Raw genomic sequence first — 18,111 nt, forward strand, 5'->3', positions numbered from 1 at the left:
GGAGGAGGTGGCGTGGGGGGCGGGGCTGGGGACCCGGGGGCGCGGGTGGGCAGGGGCCACACCTCCGGTCTGCTACCATGGCATCTCTGGTGAGTTATAGCATGTCCACAACTCCAACTGACTGGTCTTCGTCTAACCTGCTTTATTTCTCTGCAAACACCTGGGAAGGGGGTTTGTAAGTCTGGCAGGGCTCAAGGAGGACAGTATGGGGCAGGGTGGGGGCGGGACCTCTAAGCAGGGTGCAACCAGGGAGGGGGGCCAGCCTTGTGTGTCCTCAGTGCCCCTCCCCCTGGAGGGGTGGTCCTTTCTTTAGGGGGTCCGGCCTCCCGTTCTTTGCCTGGGCCTCAGACGCTCCAAAATTGAATTAAAAAAAAAAATTGTGGAAGGCAAATGTAGATTGTGTATGTTAAGGAAAGACGAAAAGGTCGTTGCTGTTCTTTTTGTTTTTTAATTTTAATTTTTTTTTTGGTTTAAAGAAAAAAATCAACAAACTATTGCAGCTTTTAGCCTTGGGAAGTCCTCTTTTTACTCTCTGTATCTCCCCTATTTTTTCTCTTCTCCCCATGTCATTGTGTTCTGCATCAAACCCCCTTTACATCCCTCAGAGCTTCGAGAAGGTTGGTGTGTTTTTTTCTTTTTTACTTTCTTTACCCACATTTTTACATTCTGAAAGTCACACACACACACACACACACACACACACACACACATACACACATGAAAACACACACAGACAGGAACACGGACACACGCAGACATGCACACAGAAAATGATAGAAAAATGACAGAATGCGAATAATGAGTTGAAAGCCAACAAAACAAAAAACCGCCAAGCGAGAGCCAAAAAAAAAACCCAGAAAGACACGAAAATCTCAGCCGCGCCCAGCCCGGCCTAGGGCCGGCCGCACACATGCGATGCTTGCATTGTGGTCGCCTATATGCATCCTTTGGTAATGTTGTTGCTAAGTTTTTTGCACTCCTCGTCGTCATGGTAACTTGGGCCTGATGCATGCTGGGAGAATGTAAAAATTTCTCTGCATGCCACTCTTGTCGATTCGGTTTGGTGAATTCCCAACGCCTTCTGTTGGAGTGTTTCTCGTCTTCCGTTCCGTTTTTCTCCTTTGGTTTCCTTCGTTTGTTTTTTTTCTTTCTTTCTTTCTTCTTTTTATTTAGTTATTAAATTTTTGTTTCATTTTGGGGGAAAAAACCGATCAGTTCGTTTTTTTTTCCCCCTCCCAGCCCCTTTACCCCGCTCCCTCCCCCCATCAAAGCGTTTGGTCTTTGGGTCTGTCTTGTGTTTCCGTGCTCTTTGGTTTCGATTTCTTGGGCTGAGCTGTTGTGTGGTTGTTCTCCAAACGCATTGTGATTTAAAAGCCAGTGTTCCTGTCCCAACTACCATCCAGGAGGGCGGAAGGGGTCCCACAGCTGGGATGCTGGGGCAGAAAGTGACCACCCGGGCTCAAGAGCACAAAGGAGGTGGCTTAGACAGATGGTGGAAGGTCAGAGCTTGGGTGAGGTGTGTGAGGAGAGAAGCCCAGTTTGTCTGACCTGACTGGACAGCTGCGTCTCTTACCCAGAGCTGATGCCTCAGCGCTTCAGGGCGGCCATGTTGGAAGGGAGCTTAAGCAGGCACATTCCCTTCCTTCTGCCTCAGCATGAGACCACCTCCCACCTTCCCAGACAACCCAGAAACAGGCATTGGAAGCACAGCTGAATGGACAGCTGGCATGTTGAGTTCTTGTTCAGTAGACCAACATGTCTAAATATGAGAAGTGGCCACCTATAAATGGACCATCCTCCCAAAATGATGCATGCTTGGCACATAGTCAGTGCTCAGAATGATAGCTGTTGTGATGACTTTTTGCATCCTGACTGGGTACCAATATGGATCCACCCAATTGGAAAATGTAGCATGATAGACTTTAGCCAACTACGTGGCCAGTCACTCTGCCCTAGTGCTATGCCTCCGCCTCATAGATGATGTTGGCTGCTTCCCTCACCACCTCCCAGATTCTCAGCCTAGTCACAGGCATCTTTTGTCCAGCAATGCAGCATGGTCACTTTCTGAGTACCTAAGCATCAGAACTGTGGAATTCTGGAGAAAACCCTGGGGAACTTTGGGCACAGCCCCTCCCTCCCTCTCTCTGCCTCCCTAGCTCTCCCTCTGCCTCTCTCTCTCTCTCTCTCTCTCTCTCTCTCTCTCTCTCTCTCTCTCTCTCAGCCTCTCAGCTCTCCTTCTGTCTGTTTCTCTCACTTTTGAAACCTTTGGAGACGCTCGCTCCCATCTCCTCTTCCCTCCCTGAGGAAAGGCAAACCTTTGAGAGCCCCATTCTAACCCCAAAAAGAAAACAAGCCCCCTATAAAAGATCTATTTAGATTTATAGCCACTAGCTCCCAGCTGACTACCCAACATAGATGACAGTTGAGAGCTGAGACCAGCCTGTTTGGGGTAACCTCTCCCTTGTCCCTCACCTGCCTTCTCTAAACTCCCAATGATTAAGTTCAGGGCCGAGTTGGCAAGAAGATTTTAGGTGCAATAATAGGAGATTTATTTTTCCTGTCTACTTTTGAATCCAGAGTAAGAGCTGCCAGGCAGAACTCTCCAAAAGATGTAGGAAAGAGGTCTCTCAGCTCCTTAATGAAAGCTGGGTTCCAGTCAATGGAAACTGAGAGGTGGCTGAGGGTCTCTGAAGACCACTTGGACTTTGGGGGCAGTACAGACTAGTGATAAGAGTACAGACTTTGGACTTGAGACCCAGATTCAAGTCCTGCCTCTGCCCCTCCTTGGCTGTATGACCTTGGGCTGGTCACCTGGTTGCTTGGAGTCCCTATTTTCTCATCTGAACAATAGGAAGAAGCATCAGTACGCCAAGCTCACAGGATAGTTGGGAGGAGTCCATGGAGGAAATTCATATTCATCTGTCTGGTGCCTTGTGTCATGTGTGGCACATAAGAAATCACAAGGGAGATTGTTGTAAAAATAGGGAAATAGAGTTCGAATAAATGGTTTGGGCAAGTCATTTTCCTTTGGGGGCCTCAGTTTCCCCATCATTTATTTCACAGATACGGCTTTGAATAAGATGGCTTACAGGAAACTGCTTTGGGAAGAATTGAAGGGCAAAAATTAATTCATTTGCTCAGAGCTCAAGTTTTGCTAATGCTTTTCAGAGCTCAGCCCATGGTCTCATTTTTTCCTGGCTCCAACCTCAGTCCCATGAGATCAGTGGTCTCCCCAGATTGACATCTTTCCTCTTACTCCCTGTCACTCCCACAGGAAGTTCTGTGGCCAGAGTGTCAAAAGGGGGCAAAAAAAATAAAAGGAGGGCGTGCCAGTGACCCAGTTTGGGTGTTAGGCTCCCCTTGCAGATACATGCCAGCTCAGCAGAAGAGAAGGGCCACCTGGCACGTTCTGCCCTGAAAGCTATAAGCGGTTACACTGTTGCCGGAGCAACCATTCCTGGGAATTAGTTGCAAGGAATCCCCACCTTCAACCTAACTCTTCCTTCAGTTCACAATCTCCAGCTTCTGTTGACCCTGGGTGATCCAGGGGGTGAAGTATTCAGATTTACCCTTCTCCTGAAGTCAGTTGCTGAGATTTAAAGGACCCAAAGTCAAAGCCAGGTCCATTTTTTAAAGTGCAGCTGGCAGCTCTAACCCCAGAACTTCCCTAAGGAAGATGTAGCTCAGAATTACATTCTCCCTGGCTGTTAATTTTCTTAAAAAGCATCAGCCTTTAAGGTTCAAGAATGAGTGGCTGAAGATGGTGTCTTTACCATTTGGTCTAGCAACATAGCATCATTGAACCCTGGTGCAGAGGACCCAGTGAAATGGTGTGCCACCCACCTGATAGCACAGGAAGATACTAGAGCCAGAGACGTGGGAGAGAACCTTCCACCTCCAAGGGACTTAGGATGTTGTCAGGATTTTAGAAGGAGCCTGATGGGGATAACTTAATGCTAGTTCTCAAATGCTGAACTAAGAGATCAGGACTCAGTATCTGATGCCAGAGGGAGCTCTAGATTGCCCCAGTTTCCGGTGTTCTTCAGAACCCTTTATCTGCAAACCATCCCCAGACCTCTTCAGATCAATTCACAGCATGGCATTTTGTGGGGCAGATTGTTTTTAAAATTAAATCTCTGGCATCCAAGCCATATAATTGGTAGATATGATCTCCAGGTGTTCCCCTTTCCCCTGTGGCAGCCCCCAGACAGGAGTAGATAGATATTGGGCCTGGAATCACCACCCCTCCCCATGACCTCCTGTATCTCCACGAAGACTACCACTGGGGAATGTTGGCAAGCTCCCCCAGTTCCTGCTGGTCACACCTGGCCATGCCCCCCACCTCATCCTCCACCCCCCAAAGTCCCTGACATGACCTTGGTGGTAGGCAGTGGCAGATCAGAACCCAGCCCTTCTCCTCATCCCACCGTCACCCCAAGGGGAGAGGGGCTCCGGGGGTGGGGAGGCAGGCTTCTTCTCTGTTCGGGCATGGTGGATGGGGGCGGCGGGGGGGCCGTTCCGCAGGAACACTGAGCTCTATAGACACCTCTCGCCTGCTGCCTGCCTCACACCCTTTGCATTGCTGTTTCCTCTGTTTTTTGGGGGTGAGGGGTACATTAGATTACACCTCGTCATTCAGAGAGCCCTGTGTCTCCGGCGGCCGCAGCGAGGGGGCAAGGGGAGTCAGTCAATTGGCAAGACACTGTGCCCCTTTTTGCTAGAACTGGAAAAAAAAAAAGAATATTGGGAGACAGAGAGTACCAAAAAAAAAAAAAAAACCAATAAAAAAGTATCTGTAGGGCAGTAAAATGTCCAGCTCAAAAGGCCGCTGGTCAGCCTGTGGGCCAGGGGTCCAGCCAGGTCCCTCCAGGCCTTGCACTATCTGAGCAGCAGAGGGAGCTGGCAGTGGGAGAGGGGAGGCAGGATGGTGTGGGAGGGGAAGAAAGATCCCAGGGCAGGCCATGGAGTGGTACCCACCCTCCCTGGGCCACGGGCTGGGGTTCAATGGAGGGGCTTTGGAGTTAGGCCTCGGACGCCCCTCCCCCTCCCCTGACAGGTGTAATCTAAGCCTGAGTAAACCCCATGGAGGCTGCAGAACTTCTTGGCACCTTCCCCGCCCTTCCCCGTCCTCATTTTGGAGTCCGGGGGAGCACCCAGCAGCTTCTCCCACCCCAAAATGCCCAGCAGAGCCCCCCGCCCCCACCCCACCCCCTCGGAGCTGCGGCTTGCTGACTCGTTGAGATGTCTGACACTGTTGAGTTCCCTACCCAGTGCTTCAATCAGATCACCTCACTTTTGAGTTCCCCCCCCCTCACCCTTCCCATCCCCTTCTCCCCTGAACCCCGCCTCCCGCCCCCCCCCCACTTTTTTTGGTTTTTGAGTTTCTGCCTCTTCCTGCCTGGGGGAGGGGTCGTCTCCCGGTTGCTTTGATGGTTTTTGAGTTGTTTTTCCATGTGAATCGGGGTTTGAAGCGACCCATCCCCTCAACCCGCCACCCCCCACCACCGCCCACCTTCCTGATCCCCGCACCCACACGGGTCCCCCCCACTGGGACCCCCCGGCTACTCGGTGACGAGAAGAGCTGGAAACAAGAACCAGCTGGAGCGTGCTGAGGACCAAGGCTGGTGTGGTCCCCTTATAACCTGCCTGGACCCTCCACTCAGGTCGGTAATTGGGGGCGGGGGTCCCGCGGGGCCACTCCGTCCCGTGGGTTCCGCGCCCACCTTACTCTCTAACCTGCACCTCAAGCTTGCAGCCAGGGGTGGAAAAATGATGTGGGTGGGAGTCAGCACCAAACTGGGCAGAACACAGCGTCAGCCACCCGCCCTTGCCAACTGGGAGGATACCCAGAGGCCTTATAAGGACCCCCCCGCGGGGGGGCGGGGGTTAAGCCACCTAATGCTCATGGGCACAGTCCTCCCCTAAATCATGGCAAACCAGCCCTCTTCTTGCAGCACACCCTTAGAAACCAATGGGTAGGCGAGAAAGCAAGTGGGCAAAGTGTCTTAGGTGTCAGCCTTTACAGCATATTGGCAGATCCATTTAATTGATGGCTGCCGGCCATGCTGGGGATTTGTGAGCACCAAAATTACATTTGTTGATAAATGCCCTCCCACACTTAACTGACTTATAATTAACAACCCTGTGTGGCAAGTCTTTTACATGTTCAAGATGTTTGCCTTGTGTCTACTTCAGAAAAGTGTTAGAGGTACCTTCCAAATTATGACACTCCTAAAGGAAGGTATTTTAAGATAAGATCAGACATGAGCAGGGTCTTTGGGGTGTGATGTTGAGTTTTACACAGGGATAAATCTGGCTCCTATTTAATCTTTAAATCCTAAAGCTAGCTCTTACTCCCTTTAATGTTTCAGTAATCCCTTTTGGTATAAACCTTTTACTAATGGCTCCTGGACATTTATTTTGATGGCTGCTGGATATTATTCAACTGGTGATTATTTAGTTGACAGATGTATATAGGTGAGGTACTTTTGCCCTTTTTGGTATCCCTAGAGGGTTAAGGATATAAGTGTGAAAGAACCAAGAAGGGACATGTGGCTATGTAATTCTTGCTAATTACCATGGTAAGAGAAGGCTCACTTTATCTAGGAGGTAGGGATCAGGCATACCGGGCTTTGAGCTCTGGCCCTATCACTTCCTTTCTTTGTGTCTTCCAGCTAGCCCTGGTTCCTCTCTGGGACTCCACTGCCTCATCCACAAAATGGGTACAAGGTCATTGGCCTCTCAGTTGGGAGGGATTCAATAGATATTCTTCCTATTGCTTTCTTTAAAAAACAAAAAAACAACTCTGATTCATGCTGAAACCTCCTTAATATTAAGCATCTCATTGATCTTTCCAGCACCCTGGAAGACCAGAGGGAACTTCACCAGCCTCATGCCCAGGCTGAGCACCTACTATGTGCTGGGCACTGCCCCAGTCAGCTTAATGACCTCAGCATATCACTGATGGCCTCCATTGCACAGAGGAGGAAACTGAGGCTCCCAGAGGATGAGGGGCCCTTCCCAAGGCCACAGGGCTATGCAATCTCATCAGCCCCCCACCCCAGCCCGGGCAGGTTTTCCTGAGGTCTTGAGGGGAGCACCTTAAACTGTGTGATGAGACTGATGTGGTCTCCATTTGTTCCGCTCTAAACAAGCATCAGAGAGAGTATCACTGAGAAGTGGGGCTCCCTGTGGCTGGGTGGTTTGGTTCCGAAGGTTCTTTTGCCTGTGAGACTCTCACCTCTGAGGCCGCCTTGAGCCTCCGCCAGGGCCCTTGGGTGCTGAGTGGGGAGGCCAGATGCTGTGTTCTGCCAGGGTTGGGGGGGTACCTCCCTGGGGAAGCCACAGCCCTCCTCCTTTCAGACCCCGATTTTCAGCCCCACACCCATTCCATGGTTTTTTTTTGTTTTTCCTTCTTGCTTTTTGGGTATTTTGTTTTAGAGGGTTTTTGTTTGGTGTTGTGAATTATCCCCCCCACCCCACTTTGGTTTTGCATTTGTTTCTCCTGGTTTTGTTTTGGACGTCAGTGCCGTTTTCTGTCCTTGATTAATTAGCTCCCCCACGCTCATCCCCCATCGTGTTCTGTTTCCATGACAACGCAGCGTTGGGGCATCCCACTCGTGCCTCGCTGTGGATGCCGGCGGCTGGCCTGGACCGCGTCCGCTGGCTGGCCGGACCCCCCATTCTCCTCCCAACTCCCCCCGCCCTCCTTCCAGCCCTGCCAGAAAGCTGCCCCCCCATCTCAGCGGCCTACCCCGCCACCCCTCATTCCCCAGTCTGTCTGCATGGCCCCTCTGTCTCCCGTCCCTGCCCCTCCCCCCATTCCTCTCCTCTGCTGACACCTTCTAGCTCCTCCATCCTGTCTCCAGTGTGACTCTGGACTTTTCGTGGGGCTTCTTTTTCTGAAGGGCTGCCAGCTTTCTTGGTCCTCCCTCCCACCCCCACGGAGCTCCCCTTCTTCTTCACTTCCTCCTGGAATTCAGGGAACAAGGCTTGCGATTTTTCAGCTTGGAACCCATGCCAAGAGAGAGGAAACGGGGCTGCCTCCCTTTGCCCCTGGAGCCCCCTCCTCTGTAGGACAGGCCAGACCCCTCCACCATGAGCACCCCCAGTTTCATGTGAAAGTTACTTTGTGGTCCTGTTTAGCCTTGCTGAGTGAACCTCCAGGCGGTCATCCCTACAGTTTGAGACAAGATTCCTTGACCTGCCCGAAGCTGGGGGCATGTCCATGTGGTTTCCTGAAGCCAGGGACAACCTTGATCTGGCTAGAAGGGTTTACCAGTTGGCCCAAGTCCTTTCCTCCACAGAGCAACATTTCCCATGGGGTAGCTGTGCCCCTTGGCACTTTAGATGCCCATTAGTGCCTATCCCTTCTTTTCCCACACACCCAACCCAGAAACCCATCCAGCTTCCGAAAATGGAGCCCCCCGAAATGCATCCTGCCGCCTTCATGGTCTGCAAGATTGGGACAGAAGGCTGCATTCGCTTTCCCGCTAAGAAATGCACAGGACATGTCCCTGTTACTCAGCGTTCAAGTTCATTCCCTCGTTTATGATTATGATTATTATTAATATCCTACTTATTATTCTGCCAGGGCTGTGATGTGACAATGTGACGTGTCACATTGGGTCACATCCGCTAGAATTAATATGCAGCATTGAAGTGGGTCCCTTCCCCCTCCTTTCTCTCTCTCTCTCCCTCCCTGTCTGTTCTGTTTTCTCTCTTTCTCTCTTCTCTCTGATTCCCCCCATGACTGTGCACTAAAGGCCCCTGAGATCCAGGCCTCTTCGCATTAACCTTCTCTCTCTTCCACTTTCTGCCTTTTCCTTCCTCTCTCTCTCTCTCTCTCTGTCTCTTTCTCTTTCAACCTCTCTCAACCAACCAACCTATTTTGCATGCTGTTTGTGATTCTGAGAGCTGCATCTATCAATGGAAACTTGTCAGATCCGACAGAAGCTTTTAGAAGGGTTTCTATACCCCAAAACCACAAAAATTTCATTAGAGTTTCTCATCTTTTCCTGGAGGGCCCCCCTGGGGAAGTGGGCGGGGACCCCAGGTCACCAGAGCGAGTGGGGATGGGAGGGCCCAACATCCTGGTCCCCTCTGCCTGCTGCTCCCAACTCTTCCCATGACCTCCTGTGCCCTCGCCCCTCCCATCTGACCTTCCCAGAGCATCCCCCCTCCCCTGGCCCCCACAGCCCCAATCTTCTGAAGTTCCTCTGAGCCGGCAGAGGGGCTGCTCCCTGAAGCCACGTCTGTCAGCAAAGATGAGAAACCACTGATAAATTTTTGTGTTCTAACTGTGCTGTGGACCAGCCACTTTGGTCTCTGAAACCCTGTTGCTATGGAATAATGCTTCATGTCTCTTTTATTATATATCAATCTCTCTATATATATATTGTTTGTGAAATTACCTTCCTTTGAAGTTTTGGTTTCTTTGTGTTGGAATTTGGTTTTTTAATTTGTTTCTTTTTTTGTTGTTGTTATTTTCTTTCATTTGGAAGAAAAAAAATTTTGACTGGGGGGAAGGAAACAGCCCTGTTTATATTTAAATTGTTTTCCACTTTTTTTTTCCTTTTTTCTTTCTTTCCTTCTTCCTTTCTTTCTTTCCTCCTGCTTTTCTTTCTTTTCTCCTCTGCATTCCGTCTCCCCATCCCCCCCCCAACCCCGTGCATCTCCCTCCCACCACCACCCCACCCTGCATCTCCCACCCACCCCACTCCCCCAGTCCGCCGCGTGGCACCACGGTTCTCCATCTTGCCCATGAGCCACGAGATCATGCCAGGTGGCAACGTGAACATCACCTGTGTGGCCGTGGGCTCACCCATGCCATACGTCAAGTGGATGCAGGGGGCCGAGGACCTGACGCCCGAGGATGACATGCCTGTGGGCCGGAACGTGCTGGAACTCACAGACGTGAAGGACTCTGCCAACTACACATGCGTGGCCATGTCCAGCCTGGGCGTCATCGAGGCCGTGGCCCAGATCACAGTGAAATGTAAGCAGGGGCCGTGGGGGAGGCAGGTCATCCCTGTACCTCAGGTGTAGGTGGGGCATGATGGTGGAAGAACTTCTGAGTTACTCTTCTGGCTTCAGTCACTCCTGGCTGGGAACAGGACAGTCAACAGATATTTACTGATGACAAATTATTGTAGGCCTGGCCCCATGGAATGAGACCCAGTCTTGTTCTACGGAGCTCCCAGTCCAAAGTGGGTGATACCATGTAGCCTGGCAGTTATAATGCAAGCTGATTAGGGCAGTGATGGGGCCATGGAGCACCACTCAGACCCCCAGAATAAAGGTGCCGATTCCCAGGAAAGCTAAATAAGGGGAAGACTAAAAGTTGAACAGGAATGAGCCAAAACAGATGGAGAACGTATCTAAGAAAAGGAAACAGCCTGTGCAAAACTCAGAGAGATGGCGCACTGGGGACTAGGGAGGGATTACCTACTCTCTTGATGTCTCAAGTTTGTGGTGAAACTCAGAGGAGGATGCCCCCAGATATTTTTTCTAGCTTTGGAACAGGGGCCAGCAGATTACAGCCCATGGACTGAATCTGGCCCTCCACTTGTTTTTATAAATAAAGTTCTATTGACACCTGCCCATTTGCTCACAACTGGCTTGTGGCAGCTTTGGGCTGCTGTGACAGAGCTGAGTAATTCTTAGCACAGAAGCAGCCACCAGCAATACATAAGCCGTATACCTTGCCAATACTTGCTATAGATGGTGGGCTAGGGGTCATTAAGACAGGGGTTACCACCAAAGAAATGATGGCTCTGAGAGGGCAGTCATGTGACTAAAAGCCACACAGCCTTGAGGGTTCACAGCCAGTATGCCTGACATGTGACCTTGCCTCCCACCCACAGCTCTCCCCAAAGCCCCCGGGACTCCCGTGGTGACAGAGAACACAGCCACTAGCATCACCATCACGTGGGACTCAGGCAACCCAGACCCTGTGTCCTACTACGTCATCGAATATAAATCCAAGAGCCAGGACGGGCCGTACCAGATCAAAGAGGACATCACCACCACGCGTTACAGCATCGGTGGTTTGAGCCCCAACTCTGAGTACGAGATCTGGGTGTCGGCCGTCAACTCCATCGGCCAGGGGCCGCCCAGCGAGTCGGTGGTCACCCGCACCGGCGAGCAGGCCCCAGCCAGCGCGCCGAGGAACGTGCAGGCCCGCATGCTCAGTGCCACCACCATGATCATCCAGTGGGAGGAGCCGGTGGAACCCAATGGCCTGATCCGGGGCTACCGGATCTATTACACCATGGAACCCGAGCACCCCGTGGGCAACTGGCAGAAGCACAACGTGGACGACAGCCTGCTGACCACCGTGGGCAGCCTTCTGGAGGACGAAACGTACACAGTGCGCGTGCTGGCCTTCACCTCCGTGGGCGACGGGCCCCTCTCGGACCCTATCCAGGTCAAGACTCAGCAGGGAGGTGCGTTGCCCACGTGATGCATGGCTTCTGGGGAATGGGAGGACAGAAAGATTTGGGACCCAAACCCCACCAGGCAGTAGGAGGCGGCCATGCGGTGATGTGCCTCGGAGCGCACAGAGGGGGCCATCTTACCTGAAAGCCACCACGTGGTTTATTTGGCCTTTTTCAAGTATGTTCATGCTAGCGTCGCAATGCAGGAGGGTGTCCTAGAAAACCCAGATTTCTGGCTACCCTCGGGAAAGTCGATCTGGCAAGCCCACACACAGGGCTACAGTTGGTAGCGATGTATCTGAGAAAAGGGGTGTGGCCTCCGCTGGCCTCCCTCTCCTTCGTTATGCCCCTCCCCCATCCATCTCTGAGTTTGGGAACATGGGTTTACTGCTCTCACTAGAGGGATCCATGCCCACTGGATCACTGAAATAACAGAAAGTATGTTAACCCAAAGTCCCGAAGGCAGGTCTCTCACAGTGCAGGCGAAGGACTGGGTGTGGAACATGTAGGTGCATGGGCCCCAGCTCTCTATGGGTTTCTGGGCTTGGGAACCTCGAGTCCAGGAAGAGTCAAGCCACTGCTCTAGCAAAGGGAAAGCAGGTTTGGAATTCTGCTGCCGTAGAGCAGACACAGGGTGGATCTATATTTCCAGTTATGGGCCCCACCATTGAGGGGAGAGGGTGGATGCTGGGGTGCATTGTAAAGGGGATGTTTTAAAAATGTTTTCCCATTGGCAGCAGAGAGGATGGGGGAATTGGGGCGGGCAGCTGACAACAATAGGCCACAGGGGGGTGTCCCTGGAAAAAGAAGAGAAATGAGGACAGTGGAGAACATTGTGGGAGCATCCAGAACCTCATAACCCTTCTTTTTAGGGCAGTGCTAAGCTTTAGGGAGCTCTTTTGGGGGAGAATGGGAACCTCAAAGGTTGGGTACCCTATGCTGGTAGACCCCCTCCCCAGCCTCTCCTTGATGATACCAGCCCTCTCCCCTCTCACCCGCAGTGCCCGGCCAGCCCATGAACTTCCGGGCCGAGGCTAAGTCAGAGACGAGCATCGGGCTCTCCTGGAGCCCCCCGCGGCAGGAGAGCATCATCAAATACGAGCTCCTCTACCGGGAAGGTGACCACGGCAGAGAGGTACGAGAGTGGCGTGGGGGAGGGGATGGCACTTGCCCCCTCTCCCCTCCCCAAGCACCCGCTCTGCGCGGCTCTCCTGCCTTGCCGACTCGGTACCTGAATATCTATCTTCCTCCTTCTCTTTGCCCCTGTCCCTTGCTAACTTTTCCCCCTTTCTTTTCTCCATCTCCATCACTCTGTGGGTCTGTGTTTGTCTGTCTGTCTCTATCTCTCGCTCTCTCTCCATCCGGGTCTCTCTCCTCGCCCCTCCCCCAGGTCGCGAGGACCTTCGACCCGGCCACTGCCTTCGTGGTGGATGACTTGAAACCCAACACGGAGTACGCCTTTCGCCTGGCGGCGCGCTCCCCGCAGGGCCTGGGCGCCTTCACCTCGGTGGTGCGGCAGCGCACGCTGCAGTCCAGTAGGTGTCTCTCGGACCCCGCCCTGACCTGCGGGGGGGACCTGGCCGGCGCCTGTGCACTGACCCGGGCGGGGCCTGCGCAAGGGTGGGGGGCGCCTTGGCCCATCCCACCTGCTCCTCCGCCTCCGGCGCACAAGAATCCTTGCTGAGCCCCAGTTCCCCCGCCACTGCAGTGAGGGGCTCGTCTGTGGACCCTGCAGGCCCCAGTTTCTCTGTCTCCCCTGGGGACAGCCATGGCCGGTTTGACTGATGGCACCTTCTCTCTCCGCTGTCTCTCCTGGGTTTGGGGCTTGTGGAATAATGGCCACATTGCGCCCATTTCACAGGCATTTGGAGGGGTCCATGAGACAGTCACAGCGTGCACCCCATCCTTCCCAGAGAGCAGAGGATACAGAGAAGACCCCACCTCCCCAAATGGCCCTTCTTGGCCCCCAAACAGGGGTCCTCATTGGCGGGGGCCAGGGTGGGGGGAGTCAGAACTGATGCCTGGTCCTGGGGGGAGTGCAAGGCTATCCAAAACATAGGGCTCTGGAATTCCTGGAGTTCTTCGCTGTGCCCGCCCGGCCTCCCTGTTACAGAAAGTCACCTTTTGGACAGAACACTGCAGCTGGCTCTGGGCCACACCGTGGCCCCTGCCACACTCCTCACTCCCTCCCCACCTCCTGAGCTCAGGGCCGAGGCCGGCCCCTCCTACGCTGCCTCCCTGCCTCCCTGCCTCCCCCTCCTCCCTTTGCTCCCTCCTCTCTGCCAAGTCTGGCCCAGGTGGCCCCCTCCTTCTCCTCCCCCTGTTCAGTCAGTCACAGGGGTAGCTACCCCAAGCCTATGTTCCGGCAGCCGCCTTGGTGTTCAAACCTTCAGGCACCCCCTAGGCGTGTGCACAGCGGGTCACGGGTCAGTCAAGAGACGGCAACTCCGGCCAGAGTGTCTGAGCCGCTGGAATCAGGGGCCTCGGAGACAGCACCCTGCCCCTCCTCTGTCACCCCCGGCCCCCTACCCTCCTCCCCGCCCCGCTGGGGCCCAGCCAAGTGCTCCGCAACTCACAGGCGTGTTTGTGCGTGAGGCGATCAGTGAGGGTGTCCTGTGGCTTGGGCAGCCACGTGAGAGACCGGCACAGGTGCCGTGAAGGTGAGTACACGCTGGTCTCCAGCGAGTTCACAAAAACGGCCCACCCTGCGTGCACCCACTAGCCTGTGCCCAGTGTGCTGGGCTGTGCAGACAGTCCAGAGCCCAGATTCAGCCCCCTAAACTCTTCAGCCTGCTGCCGCTGCTGAGAGGCACGCCTATCAAGGACCTGGGGACCCGGAACCATGCCCCTCCCCCACGCGCATCCACGTGCGCATCCACGCCACCCCGCCCCCTCCCGAGAAGTCACGCAGGTTGGGCCGGATTGTGAAGGAGGCGGCCACCAAGGTCGTCAAGAAAGCGGTTTGGCCCATCCACGCAAACCTCCGGGGCGGCCCAGGGCAGGGAGTGGGGGAGAAGGGGCTCCCCACTTTGCACCCCAAGACGGTTGGGGCGCAAGAGAACCGGCAGCCAAGACGCAGGGCCAGGCGTATGCCCCCCCCTCCCCGGGGAGTGCGGGCTTCTTAGGCTGAACTCAAGGGTAGGTGGAGGCCAGACCACTCAGCCGTGGGTCTCCCCAGACACCGTCCCACCTTCCTGCCTCGTCGGCACCAGCCTGGAACTGCAGCGTGCCCACACTGGGGCCAGAGCAGGGCTGCACGCCCCACTTGCGGCCGGAGACCCACCCAGAGCTCGGTCTGGCCTTGTAGGTCAGCACTCCGCCATTCCCTCCCTCGTAAGAAAGTCTTTTAAGTTAGCAGTTGAAGAGTGGAAGGTAGGTAACCAGACTGGGAGTTTTCTGGAAGGCGTCTTTCTTTCTTTTATTATGGTTTTTCTCATCATCATCACCATCATGGTTGTTTCTTCTTTTGTTACGGTTTTGGTTTTGTTTTTCCTCCCCCTTTCTCAGCGAATCCATTCCTTCCAGCACATTCCTCGGTTGTTTTTTCTACTCCTGCCTGACTCCCCCCTCCCCTGGGCACTTTCGGTTGGGGTGGCTGGTCAAGAAATGGGGGAAGGGACCCCAAGGGTCTAGCTCTGGAGGAAGGAACTCCAGTGTTTCTCTTTAAGTGAGTCCAGAGAGTCATTCTGGCTGCAATATGTCATTTGAGTGGCCTCTGGGGTCTCAGGTGGCCTGATTGATGGCTTTGAGGACAGAGGCCTCTGATTCATCTCTGTGTCCCAGATCTTGGCAGGGGGTGTGCACAGAGTAAGTGGTCTATAAACACACATGATGAATAGCTGGGGCTGGTGAAGGTTCTATGTACCTTGACCTCAAGCAAGGCCAGTGACCTCTCTGAGCTGCCCACGAGGGGAGGCAGACTCTAGAGTCATGGGCATTTGAGGGAGTGTGACTGCAGGCATCCTTAACTGGCCTGAGCTGATAAACACACTGGCTGAGTTCTGAATTCCCAGCTGCAACCAAAACAGCCTGTGGACAGCCGTTGAGCCTGTTTTCAAGTCCTGGCTCTTACCACATGCCCTAAGGGCAGGCCACTTGCCTTTTCTGGGCCTCAGTTTCCTCACCTGTAAAATAGGGCCTGGCACCCAGTGGGTACACAGTCAACGATAATGCCAGGCAACCCGGTGGGCTTTGAAACCCATTTCCTGGGAACGTGGGGTGGGAGTGGAGGGGGGCTACTTCTGGTCACCTAAGGGGTTGTGAGAATTAAATGAGGCACAATCAGTGGGCCACATTTTGAGTCTGTAAAAGGTCTAGGCTGCTAGGTGAGCAGAAAATACTTAGAATGTGAGGTTTATTATTAGTAATGGTCTTAACACAGGGCCTGGCCCCTAGTGGGCGCTCAGCACATGGAAACTATTACTGATATTCCATAAAGCCCTGATGCACACAGCTGGTGCTTAATGTGTGAGAATATCACACATTACTTATTTATTATTTAGTTATATATATATGTAGTTATTTATCAAAGCCCTTAACAAGCTGCCTGGCACACAGTAGGTGCTCCATAAATGCAGCAGTTATTTTCAATCTAAATATGATTGACAAGGTGCTGGGCCCAGAGTTGGCACTCCATGAACAGAGACTATTAATAGTTTGTTACAGGCCCAACCTGGTCCCAGGTGCACAGTAGGTCCTCGAGACATGGGGGCTACAATGATCACCCTGCAAAACCCTTGGCCCAATGGCTGGCATTAAGTGCTCGATAAATGGCCTGGTCCTGGGCACGTAGTAGGTGCTCAGATGGAAACTACTGTCAGTCTGGAAAGGCCTAGCATGGGGTCAGGCAGTTTTTGCCCCATACATGAAGAGCTGTTGTCTGCAGGTTCTTGGCTCTGTGTGTGTAAACAGTAGGTCTTCAATAAATAAGAACTATACCATTTTTATATAGGGCCATCAACACAGCGCTTGACACATAGTAGGTGCTTAAACTGTGGAGATTATTACTGTTATCCAGTAGTAACAGGGCCTGACACATAGTAGGTGCCTAAGAGATGAGAACTATGAATGTTTTACAAGGCCCTTCATACAGTACCTAGCACATAGTAGGTACTAATATGTGGGAACTGTTTTTCTTTCTCCATAAAGGCCTTAGCACAGGGCCTGGCATGCAGTAAGCACTGCCTGAATGGCAACGGCTACATTTATCATCAGAGGGCTGTTAAAGACCAACCTGTAGTAGGTGCTCAGTAAATGAGACATATTGTTGATCAGCAATGGGCTTAGGGTAGCATCAGGTGCACAATAGGGGCTCAGAACAGAAGAACCATGCATTATTAAAAATCTGGCACACAGTAGGTGCTAAATATGGCACACAGTAAACGCTAAATACGAGCTGTGTTACCTGTAAAGCTCTGGCCCTGGGCCATCACAGTAGGCATCTAATACACAGGGGCTTTTGTTATTACTCTGCATATCCCCTGGCATGCTAACTGGCACACAGTAGGTACTCAAGACTCAGGCATTGTTTTCTTTGCAAGTGAGGCCAAGGAGTAACCATTGGGGTGCCCTCCAGGGTCTCTGGCAGTACAGGTTTTCAGTAAATGGATCCTCCTATTATTAACCTATGAAGCTTTTAGAGACACTCCTAGCACATAGTAGGTGCCCAATAAGTGGGGCTTTTCCTGCTGTTCCCTGGGCACGTAGTAGGTGTCCAGTAAACTATTGGTAACTGCAATTCCATCATTGGTGCTGTGCCCAGCATATAAGTAAGTGGAGCTTTTGCTATTCCTCGGGCACGGTACCTGGCACACAGCAGGTGTGCAATAAACATTTTACTTTTATTCTATAAAGCCCTTGGTATGCTGCTTGGCACACAGTAGGACTTCAGTAAGTACATGTTTTAACTGTTGTTGGTGAAACCCTTGGCACTGTGCCTAGAATGTAGTGTGAGCGTGCTAGGTCTCAGTCGGGTTCGACTCTTTGCGACCCCCTGGACTGTAGTCCACCAGGCTCCTCTGTCCATGGGATTTTCCCGGCAAGAATACTGGAGTGGCTTGCCATGCCATCCCCCAGAGGATCTTCCCGACCCAGGGAGAGAACCTGCGTCTCTTATGTCTCCTGTATTGACAGGCAGGTTCTCTACCACTAGCACCACCTGGGAAGCCCTGCCATAGTAGTGACTGAATTAACAGGGCTTTTATTGCTTTGGCACCTGGCAAGGCAGCTGGCACATAGGGAGTGCCCGGTAAATGAAGCTTTTATTGCTATTCCTTTGTCACAGTGCTCAGCACACAGTGGGTGTTCAGCAGATAAGTACATTTACTGTTACTCTATCCCTGTGCAATGCCTGGCATACAGTAGGTGTTCAGTAAATAAGTACACTTACTTTTAACTCTGCAAAGCCCTTGACATTGTGCCTAGCATGTAGCAGGGGCTCAGTAAATAGATGTTCTTACTGTTACTCTGCAGAGCCCTTGGCACTGAGCCTGGCACATAGGAAGTGCCCAATAAATGAAGCTTTTGTTTTTCCACTGGCACAGTCCTCAGCACACAGTAGGCCTTCAATAGATAAGTACCTTTACTGTCATTCCATCCCTGGTGCTCTCCCTGGCACACAGTAGGTGTTGAGTAAATAAGTACAGAGTCGCTGTTATTTTGTGACCGGCAGAGA

The 18,111-nt window shown here is 52.6% G+C and overlaps 1 protein-coding gene across 5 annotated transcripts in view; it reads left to right on the forward strand.

Annotated features, from left to right (window-relative positions):
- The window catches only part of PTPRS (protein tyrosine phosphatase receptor type S), a 109,975-nt gene that overhangs the window by 66,139 nt on the left and 25,725 nt on the right, over nt 1–18,111 (forward strand). For all 5 annotated transcript variants that reach the window (XM_061150615.1, XM_061150614.1, XM_061150616.1 and 2 more), the window contains exons 7-10: nt 9,728–9,997; nt 10,866–11,447; nt 12,440–12,573; nt 12,829–12,973. In XM_061150615.1, coding sequence (XP_061006598.1) covers nt 9,728–9,997; nt 10,866–11,447; nt 12,440–12,573; nt 12,829–12,973 — 1,131 coding nt within the window. The remainder of the gene's footprint in view (nt 1–9,727; nt 9,998–10,865; nt 11,448–12,439; nt 12,574–12,828; nt 12,974–18,111) is intronic.

The sequence above is a fragment of the Dama dama genome, chromosome 9 (assembly GCF_033118175.1).
Source record: "Dama dama isolate Ldn47 chromosome 9, ASM3311817v1, whole genome shotgun sequence".
NCBI lineage: Eukaryota > Metazoa > Chordata > Mammalia > Artiodactyla > Cervidae > Dama > Dama dama.